Genomic DNA, 21,174 nt, shown 5'->3' on the forward strand with positions numbered 1-21,174 from the left:
AGGATGAGTGGAAGACAACCTTCAAAACAAAAGAGGGCTTGTATGGATGGTGTGTTATATCACTCCCACATATGAATACCTTTATGAGGTTAATGAATGGGGTATTAAAACCCTTTCTTGGAAAAAAATCTATTGTTTATCTTGATAATATTCTCATTTCTAACATAACTAAAGAAGCATATTGGATCACAACAGGGTTGTTTTGAAGAAATTAAAAGAAGCAAAGTAGACAAACTTAAAGAAATGCTGCTCTATGAAGACAGTGCTGTTGTTTCTTGATTTTTTTTATCACTAGGGGGCCTTCATGATGGGTCCAAAGAAGGTGAATCATTGTTTCTGTGGCTTAACTAGTTACTAAAGAAAGTTCATCTGAAATTTGAATGTAATATGTGCTTCTATCATTGAGACCATGAGGGGAGACTGAAGAGAGTTTAAGTGAATTCCTACCACAGAATAAACCTGTGCATTGTCGATGAACAAAGCCATTGAACAACCACTCCCTGCACTTCTTGATCTCAGCAAGGTATTTCAAATAGGTTGTGATGCTAGTGAGACTATAATTAAAGTTGATTTTAGCCAAGAGGGCCAACCTATTGCTGATTTTAGTGAAAAGTTGAATAAAGACAAGGAAAGACACCATGTATAATCAAAAGTTCTGCACCATCATCCAAGCACTGATGAAGTGGAGACACTATTAGCTTCCTCAGGAGTCTACTCTATACATTGAACAGTAGGCCTTGGAATATATCTACAGTCAGGGCAAGCTCAATCAAAGGCATGTGAAATGGGTGGAGTTCTTACAAGGTTACTATTTTCTTATCAAAGTGGGAACAGTAACAAAGTGGTCAATGCATTGAGCAAGATTTTAGTCCTCACTAAGCTGAAAGTGCAAGCAATGGGTTTTGATTCCACATTGGTTCTCCAACCTACTCTAACATGATGGCCATGCTTACCTGTACCACTCTCAAACAGTGTTTCCACACCAATCAGTTCCTATGTTTCCTAGGTTAATCCCAAGCTGGCATATCTCATGCTTCACTTGGTTATTTTTCAATTCCCTAAATCTGTATTTTTCATTTTCATGCAAACAATAATGTAATTATCATAAGCAATGTATACCCACGACCTGAATTAGAATAAAGCAAGTCATAATTGTTCTAACATGAGTTTGGAAACACATGTTCACTTCTCTCTCTGAATTTACTATCACTGCACTGCTTTTCATCTTCAATAGAATTGTTGAAAACATGGCCTTGTTGGAATCCTTCAGTCAGCACGAGTGAACAAATTTCCCAATCAATCTTTCCTCACTCTATGCAGTGAATGCATACTTATATAATCTTTCCATATTTACATTATGCCACCAACTGTGAGCACATCAAGCTGTCAACATATGTGTAATGTTGTCCCATCTGCTCCCTCCAACAAACCGTCTAAGTACTGTTAAGTTTCCTTTACATCACTTTCTTAATTTCCCTCCATATATGAATGGTTTTTCTTCATATTGAACACTTTGAATACAGAAGTCGCATATTGAGATCTTCTGTTAGCTGCTTCTTAAATCTGCCTCACTTGTTTATCTCTTCTCTTTAAATTTTAACTTCTATTGTGTCACACTACATTGATTTTGCAACTTAATTCTTTTCCAAAGCAATTTAAGGATACATACCAGGAATTCGTCACCTTAATCATCTCATGGGAATGAAGATTTGGGAGAGATTATTTTCCATTTTTAATGACATTTCATCAAGAATTTTCACTACTAAAATCTAAGAAGAACCTACATTGGCTTGCACAAAAACCCTGCTTGTCCAATTTTCTCCTTGAATGTTTCTGCTTCAGGAACCATTTTTGAGGGCTGTCCCATAGGACTTTCCCCCAACACTTTCCTCTAAAGACAACCACGGGCATTGTCACAGTTATTGTTCAAACACATCATGCTATTAGGAATCACTCACACTACCCTAGCGTAGGAGTTATTTCCTCAGCATCCAAATTACTGTTTATGACAGCATAAAAGATATGTAGGAAATATAAGTACCAAATGTAAACTGTGCATATAAACATTAAACAACAAGAATCTCTTCTAATGTATAGAAACAAAAGGATTGAAATTTTGCTAACTTACCGGTTCGGGTTCGGATTTGGGTTCGGATTCGGGTACGGATTCGCGGATTCGGCAAAAAAAAAAATCATGGGTACGGGTACAGGTACAGGTTCGTCCGTACATATATATATAAAATAAAATATACAATGTGACTTTCCATACATAAATGATAAATCATAAATCATAAATCCATAATTGCCAATGCCAATAAATATTCATATATCGCAAATGTAATCAGTAAACTAATAACTAAAGTCTAATATCATATTCATAATTTGCAAAAAAGATAATATTCAAGTTTCGAGTCTTTTTTAAAAAGTCATAAAGGGGCGAATTAGAGTTTTATTATTAAAAAACTATTTTAAAAAGTCTTTTTTTATTGTTTTTTTGACCCGTGGGCCCTGTTTTTTGGAAACCACGGGCCTGGGTTCGACCTGGGTTCCACCCGAGTCCTTCCCAGGTGGTCGGGTTCTCTGTGGGACCTGTGACGCAGGACCCACAGGGAACCTGGCCACCTGGGAAGGACCCGGGAGGAACCCAAGGAGAACCCGGGGAGAACCAGGACCGGGCAAGAACCAGGACCTGGACCCAGGCCAAAAGGGGAAGAACTGGTATCTTAGAAATTTTGTCTAGAATAGTTTATCATTATAGTTACACATACTGAATCATACTCGATTAAGCAGGAGCACTTCAAATAAATAGAGAAAGACTCCCTGTCACGTTGTTGGTAATAATGTACAGTGGCAAAGAATGGTCGAACATCACAGAGTTTGGCAATAGCAGTCTGCTCATAACTTCTCTCCTTAACTTATAAAACAAGGTCTTCTTTATTACATTTCAGAATTGCAAAGGACTACATTCTTATTTGCTAGAATCCAGTTCTCATTTGTCTTAACTCTTAAGGTAATAAACTCTCATTTACATTCAAGTTTATTTATTGTGAAATTATGTGTCACATACATATAACATGTCAAATAGACAGTACATAGGGAATTCATCTTCGGCAAAAGTTTACATTGCGCTACCTTCCTTTCTAAGTATACTATGAAATCAAGGTACTAATTTTATTTATACTTCTAATGAATAACTGTAGTATATTTGTTGAAAAACTGATTTAGAAACAAAAATTATAATATTACCTGTAATTATACATATATGAGGTGGCTTTGTACAAGCCCCAATGAATCGAACAACATTCTTGTGTCTAACATTCCTGCAGAGATCCATCAAGAGAAAGAAAATAAAATTAAAAAGTAAAAACGTTTTAACTCGAATTAAAATCAAATGACCAAAGCAGGAACCCAACACATTAACAGACACAAAACCACAAGAAATCTATCATGGATGACAATTGTCAAGTCATCCAAGGAATTTAGAGATTTTTAAGAATTTAAAACTTGTTTTATGCACCCTTTATTAAATAAACCTTAAGGACACAATAACATCATCAAATAGAAGCTAATTTGATCACATACACAAGTATACATCAATCACATAAGTATAAATGCAAATTGTAGCTAAAGGAAAAAGCACACTTAGATATATAAATATTGTCAAATGTATACAAGACTCATGGAATATGAAATCCATGACATCAAAAGTTCCAAAAAAATATCAAAACAATAACTAGAAGTCTATGGCTCGGAGGAGCCTGCATCCTTCCTACAAAGGCATCTAAGGTAGGTCCTAGATGATGTAGCAGCCATAATATTTTTTTAACTATGAATATGCAGAGATTTGCAACAAGGGATATGTATTAGGTAGATTTTTATGATCATGATTCATCATTGGTCTATTACATGCTTAGACTTTTAGTTTGATGGGGGTTTGGGGGCAGCACCAAAACGAGGTTGAGGGTGGCACCCCTCTCAAGGATCTAAGGGTGAGAGAGAGAGAGGTAGAGAGATAGGTCCCTAAGATTGACCTCTCCGTTACCCTGGAACAGCAAGTAACAAGGTTTTCATTTTACTACTAAAGACCTCTCAGGTTGGCGTTTGAGAAGGTATATGCATTCGTTTAATGCACAACAAACTAAAACTTCTTTGATGATGGAATGAGCCCAAAAACCAATATATATATATATCTACCCACCTAAGTCGGCCACTACAAATAAACCGACACAAAGATAGGTCGGCCTCCAAAAATATAGAAATTAATAATATTGCAACAAGTCGGCCCCCAAGTACGATTTTATTAAAACTAATAATATTTAACATTTATTTATAATTTTAATTTATTAATTTGTTTATTTATTTAATTCAGGGCTAGCCGAACCAGCCACAAATCGGGAACATCACACATTTCTTCTCATATTTCAATGATGAAGCATGCTAAGACAAAAAGAATGTAACGTACCAAGGGATATGATATTATGGTATATTAGGTAGAATTAAATAAAGGTGTGGGCACATATGCTTTGTAAGTCATCCCACTAATTAATTAGAATAAAATTATTTATCCCACATGAATGAACTAATAAGGTGTGGGCACATACGCTTTGTAAGTCATCCCACTAATTAATTAGAATAAAATTATTTATCCCACATGAATGGAATAATAATAGTTGTCATTAACAAGACTATATGTTGTAAGGGTTTACCAAGTGTAATGCATGAATCTTGATTATTGTAATTGGAGTTTATGCTCCATTGGAGAATTAACCCCTTGAGGTTGCTATTGTATGGTATTGTCTTACCTCAAGGGTTGATCTATTCTGAATATATTGCACATTTCTATTATTATGTGAGGATCTTAACATAAGGTAAGATAGATCTTTCCATGAATGGTGGACAGCTTTGATGTGAAAATAGGGGACATGGTGGCACTTGCATATTTCACTAAACAACTTGGACCTAGAAGTTCTGCTCAGATCTATCACGAATCATTGGGTGATTTACCCGTTTCATGATATAATATAAAATGCATATTAACCACATGTTTCATGCTAAACACTTTAGGCTAGGAACAGAGATGGTATTTTTTTGTAGATTCAGTTTTGCATTTCACATTCAGAATCATCACACCATTGACTAAAAATTCCTCAAAAAAACAATTTTATTGGGATAAGTCTATTTTTTCTCTTAAACTATCAGTACAAATAATTCGACCTAAAAATACTCAATCATGGAATACAAATAGTTGCATTAAGGAAAAAATTAGGAAACTTATTATAAGTTAAAATGAGTGTTAAAAAATAAAACATTACCACAAGTATTGTGCATTTTGATCTCTGTTTGTAAATGTATTAAAATTGCACGAAAGAGAGGTAATAACACCAGGGATTTCAGTACAACTACATATGTTCTAAAGGAGAAAGTAAAAAAATTAAAAAAAATCAGACAATAGAAAATAAGAATCTTCACAGAAATCCATTAGTTTAACAATGCTTACTGTAAGATCATAATTTCCTGAATACATTCCTGCTCGAGAGCTTCATTAAGACGTTCTTGCTTAAGGACTTTAATTGCAACATCCTCACCAAGATACGTCCCACGGTACCTGAAAATTGCAAAGGATCTTGCTCAAGATTCGTAGTCAACCAATGCAAAGTTAAACTGACATTTATTATGCATTCTAAAATGTGAAAAATATTTGGTATATAAACTCACAGATCCCCACAGGAACCAGATGCCACTTTTCTTTCCATCTTTAATAGTTTTCTATCAACTTCACAGTCATCAAATGGTGTGCTGCCACTCGGTAACAACCTTTCAATTGGAGTTGATGATGGAGAAATCCTTGACCATGAATCCTTCTGAATAGTTACATGTATTACGAATATAGAAATTCAAATCATTAGAGACTTTAGCTCTGACTTCACGAATGCAAATCATAATTGAAAATCAATCCCAAATAAATGTCTGCATGCTTAGCTTGAAATCTTAAACATTTGGTTGGTAAGAATATCTCTTCAGTAAAAAGATATGAATATTTATAGATTTTGTAGAGACAAAAATGTTAATGAAAACAATATCCTAATAAATTTAGTGCATTAAGAGGACACCCTGTAAAGAAAAGCAATATATTAGCCACTTCATGGTTAGAAGTAAAACAGTCGTTCCACTTCCACTGTGGAAGACTATTTTTAGAACACATATACATATGTATTTATTATATGTACACATATATATACATTCAGTATGGCACTGTATTCTGTGTTAGGAGCAAAGCAGTGGTCTCCAGCAAATCTTTTATTATTATACTTAAAAAATAACTCCAACAAGAAAACTGTTTAGTGTTTATAAAAGTATAAAGCATATAATTGCTATTATATTCACAGCAAAGAAAACTTCTTTTATGGCGTTTCTATTTTCCTTGGCAGCGCAGTAAAATTCACAGATACATACAGTGCATGAATTAATCTTCTTGCAGGGTGACTTAATTTATAATCAGTCCTTATCAAGAATAAAAATATGGTCAAACGCATTAGAAAATAAAACAGAAAAGAACAAATTCTAGCATTTATCAATATGCTATTATCCCAAACATTATAATTCCTTAAAAACAAACTAAAATATTTTTGTTTTAATGTGTTAACAGCAAACTAAAGGAGTTCTCAAACTGTCAAAATTAATGCTTTGCAATAAAACTGGATCTTAAGGATCAGATGTACCTCTGTACTGGCAACAGCCTCCTCCAGCGCTTTATACAGACTGCTTATGTCCTGACCAAAGCATGCATGAAGTCAGCAACTCGAGCTCTTCACTGATCCTGTCATGCAGAAAAATAGAATCACGAGTCCCCTTAATAATGCATCTAGATTCCCATTGCCGAAATTCCTGTAATTTCATGCGTACCCCCTGATTCCATAAAGTATAGAAGAGATAAAACCACATACAAAACAGCAAACAAGTTTCGAAACAAGCAAAAGGCAATTTTGACAAAAAATCATGTCTTCCACTTATTTCAAATAGCAAGTCACTTTCTTCTCCAATACACTGCTTTTCAGCATATGAGTAAGACAATTCAGCTTCCAAGTTGATATATTATGGAGCTATCATATAGCATTGATTGACTTTTGAACAATTGAAGATATATGACAAATGCATCAACTATAGGCCAACAGGAGTGCTGATGGCCACGGATGAAACCTCACAACTTCACATAACAGAGGCCTTGAGATTGCAGCTATAATCCCATATATTCAATTGCATGGAAAAAGTTGCAAAACTTTGAAACATCTGTAGTCCTAGCTGTGAGCAAACCAGACAATAAATGCACACGTTAAAGTATGACAATACTCATAATTATGATCTATTGTAATTATTCAACTGATAATCCACCTGTGTTGGGGCAAATTCAAAATAAATAATAACACCTGCAACCACAAGTTCAATGAATTGCTATGATGGAAAGTCCAGCACCAAAAACTTCCAAGTTCAAAACTATAAGCGTACAAACTAATGGCAAAAGTTGTCATAGCAAACTTAACACCAAAAGTTGATATCAGACAGCGGAAAGCTGATGGCGCCATCAAAGACTGATTACTGTCATATAGAGAGGTTTCACATTGGCTTATATATCACCAAAGTGAGAGGCTCAGCAAGGGCAATGCTAAATATATTGTCTAAACTCTCCAAAGAAATTTCACGATGCCTGGTCCAAAGGAAAAGGGAAAAAGCTAAAGCTGATTCATGATGATGCATTCAAAATAATTTGTCAGGTTGGTCATAAATAATTTAAGTTGTTCAAGCCTTCAGTGTTGCATTATCAGAAGAAGCAACCAGTTTTGCTAATAGCATAGAACTTAGTGACAAATTCAGGAAATCCTGCAGCTAGACAATTTCTTACATCAGAAAACTGGAAGCAAGTGGCAGCGAGTTTTACCAGATTGGAAACAAAGATGAATTCTGAGATAATACATCATGATATTCCACATCATCTATGACAAAAAAAAATTGTCCAGAACTGGGGCCACAGGTTCTAATCATAACAAGTTGACCGAGCACCAACAATGGCTTAAAAAGGACACTAAAGTCATAACAGATGAGGCTTGGAAAAATCCAAAGTACTTCACAAAATGGTAACTTTGCAATGTACCGCTATGACAGAAGGTTCAGCACTAAATAGTTCAAGTTACACTAAATGTGTTTAAAGTTTAAACTAACAGCAAAGTTAACACCAAAAGTTTATATTAGGCATTGAAATCTTTTTCCTTAACACCATGACATAAATTTTAAAAGTTTATATCACAAGGCACGAAGCTGGCAATACCATCAAAGGCTGATTAGTGCAATACACAAAGCCAAGTTGGGCATCGCCAAATATCTCACCAAATCAAGAGGCATTTACAAGACTTGCTAACTGGGACCACAGCTTCTAATCAATAATACGTTGACCAGGCACCAGTAATAGATGATAAAATGAGGTACAAGCCATAAGAGATCAGGATTTGAAAAATCCTAAGTACTTGACACATGGAAACTTCTGAATGTATTGCCATGACAAGGGTTCGGCACCAAATAGTTCAAGTGCAACACTAAAAGTGTTCACATTAATGTCAAAAGTTGTCATAGCAATCTTAACACCAAAAGTTTATTAGGCATTAAAATCTTCTCTTAACATCGTTATAAATTTTAAAATTTGGATACGGAAGGAAGAAAGCTGATAGTGCCATCAAAGATTGATTAGTGCCATAGACAAAACCAAGTTTGGCAGGGGTAAATATATCACCAAACGGAGATTAGCAAACAAGGGTGATCATAATTATATTGTTCAACTCTGACAAGATATTTTATGAAGCCTATTCTAAAAGTAAAGGACAAAATCTGAATTTGATTCAATATGATGCACTCAAAATCACTCAGCAGGTTGAAAATAAATTATTTTAAGTTGTTCAACCCTTCAGTGTTGGATTATGAGAATAAGCAGCCAATTTTGCTCACAGCATTGAACTTACTGGTGAACTCAGCAGATCCTGTAGCTAGGCGATTTCTTATATAGGAAGACTATAACTATGCAGCAAAGAGTTGTACCAGATTGGTAACGAAGATGAGTTCTGAAATATTGCATTATGGTATTTGACATCATGTATGACACAGTAAAAAATTATCCTTTGCAAGAGCTGTCGAAAGGGGCCATCAGTTCTAATTAATAACAAATTGACCAGGGAACAACGGATGAAAAAAGGAGGCATAATCCATAAGAGATCAAGCTTGGAAAAGTCCGGAGTACTCAACACATGGAAACTTTTCAATGTATTTCTATAACGAAAGGTTTGGCACCAAATAGTTCAAGTTCAAAACTGCAATTTTTCAAACTAATGGCAAAATAGCAGACTTTACACCAAAAGTTAATTGGCAATGCAGATACGTCCCCTGCTTTTTTACACCTTGTCCCCTATAGGAAACGTTTTGGGGATGGAGGGATACCTAGGTAATGTACCCCCTCCCTGACTTTGTCAAGAATTAGGAAACGTCCCTGAGATGTCAAAAATTGCAAGGTACATTAGGGGACAAGGCATGTATTTTATAAAAGAGACTTTGCAACCTTTCAATGCTTATTTGGTTTATGACATGCTCACTAAGATTTACAAAAAATATGAAAATGGCATTACTTCTTGATGCCATTGGGGGTGTTGCCCTAACAAAGTAATAGAGTCATAGACCAATGATGAATCATGATCACAAAACCTACAAAATACATACTCCCTGCTGCAAATCTCTACATCTTCACAATCAAAGCCACACTCAAGGATTATCTTGCTTCATACAATGGACAACTTGTTTAGTATACAAGTCTATAGACAAAGTTGGCATGCTATATTGAAATATTCATTATACTATTGAACTAAGTTGCCGGATTCTACAATTAAGCCTCGAAATCGGAGCTTAGTGCAATTTTGGACCTAGAACAAGCCAAGTCCGCCCCCAAGTTTGTCCTGAGCGACCAAGTTCCTTGTGGGTCCGGCTAAGCCTTACCCACAAGGAACCTAACCGCCTGAAACAAACCTGAGGACGAACCCAAGCATACCCAAGGGAACCCAAGCCCATGGATGCCCAAAAACGGGGCCCACAGATTTAAAAACAATTTTTTTAACTTTAAAAAAGATTTTTTTACCTTTTTAATATTTGCCCAACCCTAATTTCAACCTAAACATGCCTCTATCTACTCTTTTCACTCATTCTTCTCACTCTACTTGCATTTTTCACATTTTTCCCTCTCCAAGCATTTTTGAAGGTGATTGCATTTTTCATATGAAGATTAAATCCCATATGGCTTGTAATTTGAATTTTCATTCTGTCATGACATTTTGAGACTTGAAAGTTGAACATTATCATTTTGCAAATTATGAATATGAGATAACATTTACGATTTTATGAATATGATATTACATTTACAATATTATGAATATGATATTACATATTATGAATTATGAATATGAGATTACATTTAAGATATTATGAATATGATATAACATTTATGATATTATGAATATTTATTGGCAATTATGGATTTATGTATGGGAAAGTTACATTGTATGGATTGTATCATTTTAATAATGGTAGTGACAGTTTATATTTTATAATTTTGATGTTTGAATATATATATATATATATATATGAGTTAAGTCATAGCTGGCAAGAAATGCCATTTTCATAATGCAAAAATGTATTTGCAGACACCTCACAGAAAAATCCCATCTAAGGTCAAACTGGAACATAGCCGGTTATTGTTTTACTTAACCATTCCTCTTTGTTAATGAGTTTGACAACAAACAATACAAAGTTGAATGCTTTAGAAAGATATGAACCCATGCTCATATGTATATCTAAAGATCATAATTCATATTCAATTACCCATGCTTGCAAAGGTTCTATAATGTCTGTGAGGAATTCTTTATCAATCTTATCATATGAATATTTGAAATTTCCTTACATTTTAAAAATTTCCTTATTTTTTAATAGTCATCTTCTGCCATCCCCTAAACAGTGGCCAAAAAGTACCCTCGTACCAGAAACATGTTCCTACCATCCCCATCTTGAAAACTTGGGGAAGCACATAGCTTATTAGACTTTAAATTAATTTCTGAACACCAAGATATAAATTTTATCAAAGATTGATTTGTGTCATTGACAGACCCATGTTTGGCATTGGTAAATATATCACCAAAGTGAGATGTGTCATAAGAGCAACACTGATTATATTATCAAAACTATCAGAAAATATTTCACAAAAACTATTCTAAAGATAAAGGATCAGTTTGATGAATCAAAATCATTCAGCAGGTTGCTTATAAAACATTTTTAAGTTATTCAATTTCTTACACTGGAAGACAAGAACTATGCAACAAAGAAATACCGAATTCGAAAGTGTTGTGACCTTTTCACACATCGCCCCATTGCTAATAGGGACCCCCTATTTTCCGGCTTTCTGCGTTGTTAGGTTAGGGTTTTGGCTGCTTAGTGGGCAATTTTGTGTTTCTCGTGCCCGAGTCTCGGAGTTTTGATCATGCATAGTGCCATTAGGGTTTTGAGGTTATAGGATCAAGCGCGTAAAATTGAGATTTCTAAATGATCCTAGTTTTGTCTAAGTGTAGACCCCCTTTTTGGAGCGTTAACATGTTTTTAAATGTCCTTGTCGATGATTTTAAGTGCTAAGGTGTTTTCAGACCTTTTGGAGTTCTTTTCTCGCTCCTAGAGAATTATTCAAGTTGATTTCGCACTTTATCCCAATAGGTTTCCTTGTGTTACGCTCCATTTTTTGATGAATTTGCCTAAGTCCGGTTGAGTTCTATTAAGTTTCAGAGTTTCTATGTGGTTCTGACTGGAAAAATCATCATTTTCCGAAGTAAAATCCATATTCTAAGGGTCAAAAGATCAAAATTCCATACTAGAGGTGCTTTTCCCCTCATATTCCTGACTACCCATGGTTTTCCCAACCCAAAATCCGGATTGGACATGGATTTCCCTTCAAATCCATACTTGCCTCATTTTTCCACCACTGTTATTCCATACTAGGGTCGTTTTTCCCCTGGAAGCTTTAAATTTTGACTAAGTGTCAGGATTTATCCTAACTACCCACGTTTTTCCACCAGGGAGGTATGGACAAGGTTGCTGATGATGTTTGCATTCATTTCACACCTGGGTCGATTTTCCACCAGGAATTTGTGACAAGTTTTTGAGGATTTTTGTCCAGATTTTTATCCAGACTCATAGCGATTTTCCACTGAGAGTGCATTTTATAATTTTGAGTCCATATTTTCATCCAGACTGAGGTCAATTTTCCAGCAGAGGGGTATTTTTGGGTGATGACTTAAATTTTGAGTGGAATTTTCATCGTAGACTCATATTGATTTTCTCCTGGCCCATTTTATGTGAATTTTGATGAGGATTTTTGTCCACAATAAAATCGATTTTCCCCACAGGGGAAAATTTTGGCATTTTAAATGGTTTTAATGGGATTTTTTAATCCCTACTTGAATCAATTTTCTCTTATGGCTCAATTTTTGACTTGAATTGAAATATTTTAATAAATGAGCCCAAATTTAATTGTTTTTAAATGATGATTGACGATTCTTTAAAATTTAAAAACAAAATTAAATGATTTGCAATGAGCATTTAATGTTTTTACCCTTCTAGAAGCAAGTTAGTTTTGCCAAACAAGTATAAGAACAATTTTTTTATCCCACATTGCTTGTGTGGTAAAAGTGAGAGGCAAAGCAAATATAAGAGAGGAGTCTCCAACAATATTTTATTATTAAGTTTGTCAGTTTTCTCCATGTTTGGCGATTTTTCTCTCTTATTGGCGAATTTTGGCGAAGTGTTGAAGTGAAGTGTTTGATTGAAGGCCTCCATTTTTTCCAGCTTGGCAATCCTCTCCATTGCTGCCATTGAGGCTTATTGCCTCCATTGTTTTCAGATTTTTGATTTTGGTGAAGTCCGCCATTTTTGGTGAAAATCACGATTTTGTGAAGGAAGGCGATTTTTGGTGATTGAAGAACTTTGGCGATTTTCCTTATCTCCACCATTATTGCTTGTTGTTCCCAGACCTTAGTTGCAGATTGCATGCAGATTGGAGGTGCATTGAAGACATTTTTCAGATTTTTCAAAGATGGCGCCATAGCTGGAAATTACGATTTTGATTTGGCAAGTGTTTGTGCCATTATTTTGGTGAATTCCCTTCACACTTGGTAGCTGTCATGATTCCCTACTTGCTGATGTGTTGCATATCTGAGTTTATCCTCCATTGTTGCAACTGGTTCGACCTCCATAGCTGCCTGGAAAATCAATTTTCAGACTTATATCTTGTTCCCAGCTATTTTGTGCCTTGAGCGATTTTATCCGAAGGGCTGATTGGAGGCATTCTCAATCAATTTTCAGAGTTATCTTCCATTGTTGCAGATCTGAAACTCCATTGTAGGGGGATGTCCTCAGAAAAAAAAAATTTCCAGCCACCTACCTACCTTGCAATTTCACTTGGGAAGCATTCTTGCTTCATTCCGGAGTTTATTTTTGAGTATTTTATCATTCCTAAGGGTGCTGGTAAGTCTGAAAACTTCATTTTCAGATTTGTCTTCAGACTAAGTTTTCATTTCCAGCCCTACATACATGCTCAATTTTTCTTGTGTTTGCCTTGGAAGGTTGATTCTCATCAAATTTGTGCATATCTAGGTGATTGCAACATGTTTTAAAAGTTTAATTTTCAGGTTGTCTTCAGATTTTGTTGACTGCGGAAGGTGTCCTCCGACATACTTTGTGTGAAAACACAACCTTTCACACCTTTCCTTGGTCACTATTGATCCGGTATACTCCTTTGCACTTTAGTTTACACAATTTCTAAGTACAAGGAGGTATGAAAGAATTTCATAGAGGGTTTTCATACCCTAACGTTGTCACATTTCGAATCTAATTGTCAAGATCTACCAAGAGTGTGGACTATTTTCCTGACTTCATGCTCTAATTAGCTTAAAATCTTTAGGAAGTCAAGAATTTTATTAAGAACACTATTTATTTTCCTAAATTCTAACTTCAAGCTTCGTATAGGTGCGATGTCGAAGTCCAGATTTATGGAAAGAAAAGAACAACAAAAGATACTGGAGACTAGATTCTATCCACAATCCAAGGTGTCATCCACATGGAAGGAGATTACAGATACAAACATGCATTTCCTAAGCCTGAACCTGATGCGACAACGGATGTTCGGAGTCGGAAATCAGATTCCTTCCCCAGCATATGTAAACATTATGAAGAGTGGTATTTTTCATGCCGCGGGATTTTTACAGTACATACAATGTAGTGAGCTTATCCTGGAGTGTGCACGATATTATGATCCTCGCTCACGAATGATCAAAACTCCTAAGGGCGTTGTTATTGCCTACCTTGCTGAGGATGCGATTGCTGAGGTATTCGGAATTCCACGCGGAGCAGATATGAACAATGCAACCAAGGATGAATATAAAGAGCAGTACACGAAGAAGATGGATGCGTGTAAGAGTATGATAAACAATGAGTGGATGATTGAGTCTAGGCTTCATCATTCCAAGGCTCCCAAGACACTCATGTGCACAGATTTCAAAGAGGAATATAGTGACTTAGTATTCCTACTTAACAGAGTGATGGAAATGCCACAGGGTGCAATATTCGATGGATGGATGTTCTATTTCATCCAGGATTGTCTTAGAGGGACATTGGTAAATTGGTCTAGAATCATAAGTGACAATCTGGACTTTCAGCTGAGGAATATAGAGCGGTCCAAGTCATTCACCATGACTTCCTACTTGGTATACCTGCTTGCACGGTTTGTTTCATACAAAGGATTGATATGCAAAGGTGAAGTCGGGAATGGGCAAGGACAATTCAGGAGTCATGAGTGCTATCCCCAGCTGAACATGTATAGAATTGAAGATTATAAGAGAGTGAATGACGTATTCACCATGTACATCACGCGGATGCTACAAGGCGGAATCCACAGAAGATTGTCCAAGGAGGCAACAGAGCTAATAGAGAAATATGGATCGTGGTCTATTCAGTTTCCCACTTTCACGTACCTTAGGACTCATGGGTTTCAATTCAAACCCTACAGGTTTCATAGGTATCCGTCCGACAAAATGATCTTGTTGGAAATGGTGAGACAACTTCTAGAGTTTGATGCCATTCAAAGAGAGAAGCATAGGACAGGCATGACATTCCCTATTTCAGTTGGGAAGACATCGGAGGTTTGCCAGTTTGCCTTAGCCACCAACACTGCAAGTGAGGAGCTTGCATTCTATCGATTTGCAACCTTCAAGAAAAGAGAAAGATTTGATCCAAATAAGAAAGTTGGAAGGATCGAGGGAGAGAAGTTCATCCACAAGGTAGACATAGAGGATTATTGGGCCGACCTAATGGACGAGCAAGCAGTGAAGAGACGAATGTGGTCCAGAATGTCAATGGATTTCATGAGGAAGTGTGGACTTTTCCTCATTCCTGATCAAGTATTAGATGATAGGGATCATACGCATCCACAATATGAGAATGAAATGAAGAAGGCAATCTTATTGCCTAATTGGTCAGAATCAAAAGAGATTGATCTGAATGTATTGAGAAGAGAGGTCTTGAGTTTTTCCCGTACATGGGTAGTTATTCAAATGAATAAGTTAGTTGATATGGGTGTTCCCTTCACTTATGAAAAGATGAAGCCGGAAGAGTCTGCTTCCAAAGATGATCAGAGGACTATCAGTGATGTCAGGATTCATGCAGGCGAAGAGAATCAAGCTCCCAAGAGATGGAAGAACAAGCCAAAAGGAGTCAAGGCCAGAGGGAAGAAGATTGAGGAGGTGAAGAAGAAAAAACAAAAGACTATCATTCCTTCACCACCTCTCAGTGTCTCATCAATTAAGGTAATTGAAATAACAGAGCAAAATAAGGAAACCCAGCAATGTTCCAACATAGTGATACTACTAGAGAATATTCAAGAGTTACATGCCACAGCGACATCTACACCACCAAATGAGAATGATGATCAGTCGGGATCCTCTACTGTCCTTTTGGAAGTTAGTTTGGGAAATGAGATATACGATTTGACCAAGAATAATCCTGATGATGACGATGATGTTATCTCGGCATTGAGAGGGCTTGATCCAGAGATGTGTCTCGATGATGGCATGGAGATGGCCTTTATTCTCGATTGGCTGATGAGAAGTATGGAGAAAAGTAAGAAAACGATAGAGGTACAACCTATTGATAACATTGATGATTACCTTGCTAGGAGTGCTAAGGAGAAGAAACCCAAGAGAGCTGAGATTTTGTCGCACATAGCTAGAGATGAGACAGGAATGCGGATTGCACAGGTTGTTCCTATTGCAGGCGTGACAACGGACATTGCTACTCCTATGGATTTCCAAATTACTTCAATTGCCCTTGGCCGTACATCAAGAGAGCAAGAGTTTCAGGAGGTTGGTGATAATCTCAAGGCGATCAACGCAAGGTTAGACAGAGAAAACGAAGAGAAAGAAAAGTACAAAGAAGAGAATATCAAACTTAGAGAGTATATTGCAGGGATAAGGCGTGAGAATCCCACCCTTATTTCCCCTATTGCAGTTGATCATGGACTACATTCACACTATGAGGCAGCGAGAAATACGCTCTCGGAGGTGGAAATGTGGATTGAGAGTGCAAGAAAATAGGCGGATGATTTCCTTACTCAGTTTGTCCAGGCATATGATAGGACAACAGGGCTCATGTTTAGAATCCAGTATTTGGAGGGAGTATGGGAAGAATTCCGGCCTATTCAGGAGAAGACTATTCCACGCCTCAAGGCTTTGAAGAAGATTCCTAATTCCACCTTGGTCAGTGAGAACATTGTGCACAGTGGAGACAGATACGATTTTCATGGCTGCTATTGTTCATTGGCCGTAAAGAGATCAACTTATGAGAATGCCCAGTTGAGTTGTATGGAGATGGAGGGATTGATTCAGGACATTCAGATGAAGATCCTTGCCTCAATTGAGGAATTATTGGGTGTTGATGTTAGTGACGCTAGTGGTTTACACTTAGCCGAATTAAGAGACAAGATGAAATTTATGTATTTTTGTCAGTTGGACTCTTTGAAGAAGAGTCGGATAGATGACCTAATCTCTTTGTTGATTCATGTTCATAGTTCGCAGAAGCTTATGCCAGATTGGGAGAACACTTTGGACGCTTGCTCGGATTCACTAGACGTGATTGATTTGCAACTAGATACCTTGCCTAGCATTTCCATGGAGGAGTTAGATTCTATATTGGCTAGATTCTTGGAGTATGCTAGGATAGAGAGAGAGATGCAGGGAGGAATCTTCTAGAAGATTTCCTATTTGATGACTAGGTATCTTTTTATTGGGGAAAACATTGGCGCCATTTTTTATGTAAACCCTAATTAGGGCAATTCTAGGGTTTTGTTGGTATGATCTTGGTCGATGATCTTGTATCAATCTTGGCCATCCATTTTGTAAGAGACTCTATATATACCTCCTTGTCTCTCATTTGTATGAGAGAGCTTTTGTAGAATTGTTGGTATATGCTGCAGCTATTTGAATCATAATCATTGTTCAATTGTTGATGATTTTTCTCTTCAAGTGTTGTCTTTGCATTCATGGTTCTCAATTCCTCCAAGTTAGATTAGAATTTATTTTCATGTATGTTAGAATGAGTGAAAGATTTGTTGAATATATTTGTGTGGAATCTTTAATCCATACCACTAGCCTCTTGCTGCTGGTAAGTGTGCCTTGTGTGGTCAACTGAAAATTTGGGTAAGCTTAACTTCAACTATTATGCAACCTTTGACAAGCATCAACTTGGATGGTGTCAATGTGTAATGGTAATAGTCTGAAAATCCTTAAGTATACCTTAGACGATTGCACTAAGCTTGTGTCAATACCTGTTTGTGAGACCTTGCCTAGTTTGATTCCACTAGATTTGTTCATCATTTCCTACATTCTTAGGCCTAGAATAGATTTCCTGAACCCTATTCCTTTTGCCCATTTTTTTATTAAGAATTAAGTCTGAAGCTTCATTGCTAAATCCTAAGTTGTCAACATACCTATTCCGCATTTTCATGATTGAAGAAGATAATTCTAACATTTGTGTAAGTCCCCAAGTGAGCACAGCAATGCACATCGACCATTGAGTTACCCACTCGTCAAGACCTGACATGTAGAAACCTTGGAATCATTTTAGTTGATCTTATCCTTAGCATTTGAGATGATTTTGTTCAAGAGAGGGTAAATTACCTTGGTATTTTATTCTGAAATGTTATGTGCATAAAACACACATCAACAGAAAGGAAGATGAGTTCTGAAATATTGTACGGTATTCCACATCATGTATGACAAAAAAAATCTCCTTTCCAAGAGCTGTCAATAGGGGCGGGGCCACAGAATCTAATCAAAAAGAACTTGATCAGGAACCAACAATGGATGAAAAAGAAGTTACAAGCCAGAAGAGATCAGGTTTGGAAAAACCCAAAGTTCTTGACACATGGAAACTTTTCAATGTATTGCTATGAAAGAAGGAGGTTCAGTACCAAATACTAATACTTCAAGTTCAACATGAAAAGATCTCAAACCAATGACAAAAGTTGTCATATGAAATTTGACCCCAAAATTTTATTAGGCATTAAAAGGTATTACAGGGTAGGAAGCTGACCTTGCAGTCAAATAATGATTAGTGGAATCAAGTTTGGCATTGGCAAATATAACACCAAAGCAAGATTGCAGCGAGGGTAATGGTGATTAATTTATCTCAAACTCTCAGAAGATATTTCGCAAAACCTATTCTAAAGAAAAACAACAAAAACTAAAGCTGACTCAATATGATGAATTCAAATTCAGTCAGCTGTTTGGTTATAAATTGTTTTGAGTTATTCAAGAATTCAACATCGGGTAACAAGGAGCAGCCAGATTTCCTCACAGCATCAAAATTACCAGCAAAATCAGGAAATATTCAAATATTCAAATAATGGTATAATAAAGTGTATGTTAACATAGGTCATTAATAAGGTTGTTGTAAGGTGGTTGTAAGTAAGTCGTTAATAAGGTTGTTGTAGCATGAAGTTTCTTGAATCTATAGCATGAAGTTTCTTGAATCTTTAGAATGTATTCAAAGGTGATTTTGAGTATGCCCTACAAACTAACTAAACAAAAACCTATCATTTTATTTTCTTAATCTAGAGCACAACATGATTCAATACATCAACACTAGACATGATTTTGGGTTTACTGAGAAAAGCAAATGCCCACAACATGCGTGCATTGTTCAACTAAAAGCAGAGATTGAACAATGCAAGTACACATACAAATTGAATAGGATAAAATATACATAAACATGAATGTTGTGGCAAATTAAATTGAAGACTTGGTAAAATCCATGATCTACAGCTTCAAGCTAACCTGAAATACAAAGCTTGGAAATTCGCCTACACAACTTAACCCTAGCACACATAGTTAGACACCTCAACAGACATTTAAAACTAATATGCGTACTATAAATTTTATCGAGTGAAATAAAAAAATTTGGATAACAATAACTCTCAATGAACAATGATTTCAAAAAATGCAGGTGTGAGAATAAAATTGATAATTTAAATAAAAAATAGCACTGTTATATTATTTATATAGCATTGCATGAAAATAAATGAATTAGACTAACTTCTCTTCAACTCTAGCTACGATTGCTTGCATCACATGCAAGCTTTATTAAAAATTATTTCATCTACTAATTGTAATATTAGGACATGTGATTGCCAATTGAACAGACAATTAAAATGATTACAATTGATCTTTTAATGCCCACATCTCTCACATGATGAGATAGACGATCTAACAAGGGTTGAATAGCTTCTCTTGAAATATGCTCTTCTTTTCAAAAATATGTTCAAAATAGCTTATCAGAAAAAATGATGGCAACTAAAAGTAGACTTTTTTGAAAATGTCACTCAATGGATGATTCTAATGAAACTTGTATGACAATTCCTCTATTGAAATCTGAAAACTATGGGTCCTCTCTTCATTACCAGTGCTATTTATTCTACTTCTTCCCCAAAAGCTCACATAAAATATAATATCAAATGTTTGGAGTAAAAAACAATTCAAAATTCCAGCTAGGATTTTAAATTTTGCTTAGTTCCTCAATTCAATTACCTAAACATGTCAGTCAAGATATGCAGACAATGCTATTGTATCCTTTTCAGGATCTTTGATATTTTAGAAGCTTTCTATCCCCTGATAATAGCCCATTCTTGTAAGAAGATATCTGTCAGTAAAAATAAAAAGTTTCTTCTTTTGGAAGAACACTCTCGTAACTTAGATATGGGAGGCTCAGATATAAATCATGTTGGCAGATTTTACTAAAATCTGCATATGATTATATTGCTTGCTACTTGCAATCCTCAAAGTCGAAAACACTTTAATATCTATTTACAAATGCATTGTGTAATGCACAGTCAAAATTTGATCTTTCCAAATCAAATTTCCTTTCAAAGAATTCAAGTGGTAATATAGATCACATGATAAACTCTGAACATTACAGGAGTGCAAATGAAAGTAATAAAAAGCTTTTAATTGCCTTTAAAAGTTCAATATGAAATTAATAAATAAAGCCAAGAAAAAATTCCTACCTCTAATGTTAAATTGTCTTAAGTATTTGTTAGTGGGATAAATAGTCAGAAGCACATTAACACCCCCAACACTACAACCTTATTGATTAAGTTCAAAGTTTTGACAAAAAATAAATCAACTTTTCAATCAAAATTATGTCGTGAATGAAAGTATAAAACTGTTTTGTTTTATTTCAATCAAGAACCAAATGTGCTCATCTTATAAAGCAAATTTTGGAACTTAAGATCCTCCACCCAGCTTGGGTTCCAACCATGTTAAATGTGAATATAAAAGAATTTGTCATGTTGATAATACAGCAACATTAGTTATGTTCCATTCTCAATCCAATAGCAGTGAGAATGTTTACTTATGAATCTTCTATAGAAGCTGATTGGATCATGATCTAGAACAATAAGAAAAATAACAACTAATAGGTTTTCAACTCTATATGTAATTAAAATCAACAGATTTTGCCAAGATTACCATTGTGCAAAATAGCATACAATAACAGAGTACA

General features: G+C 35.6%; 1 protein-coding gene across 2 annotated transcripts in view; it reads right to left on the minus strand.

Moving 5' to 3' along the window:
• Positions 1–21,174, minus strand: part of LOC131050822 (serine/threonine-protein kinase STY46) — a 171,378-nt gene that overhangs the window by 96,263 nt on the left and 53,941 nt on the right. For both annotated transcript variants that reach the window (XM_057985109.2, XM_057985110.2), the window contains 4 exons: positions 6,720–6,770; positions 5,716–5,861; positions 5,498–5,605; positions 3,247–3,320 (listed from right to left, as the gene is read on the minus strand). In XM_057985109.2, the coding sequence (XP_057841092.1) occupies positions 3,247–3,320; positions 5,498–5,605; positions 5,716–5,861; positions 6,720–6,770 (379 nt within the window). The remainder of the gene's footprint in view (positions 1–3,246; positions 3,321–5,497; positions 5,606–5,715; positions 5,862–6,719; positions 6,771–21,174) is intronic.

Source organism: Cryptomeria japonica, chromosome 11 (assembly GCF_030272615.1).
Source record: "Cryptomeria japonica chromosome 11, Sugi_1.0, whole genome shotgun sequence".
NCBI lineage: Eukaryota > Viridiplantae > Streptophyta > Pinopsida > Cupressales > Cupressaceae > Cryptomeria > Cryptomeria japonica.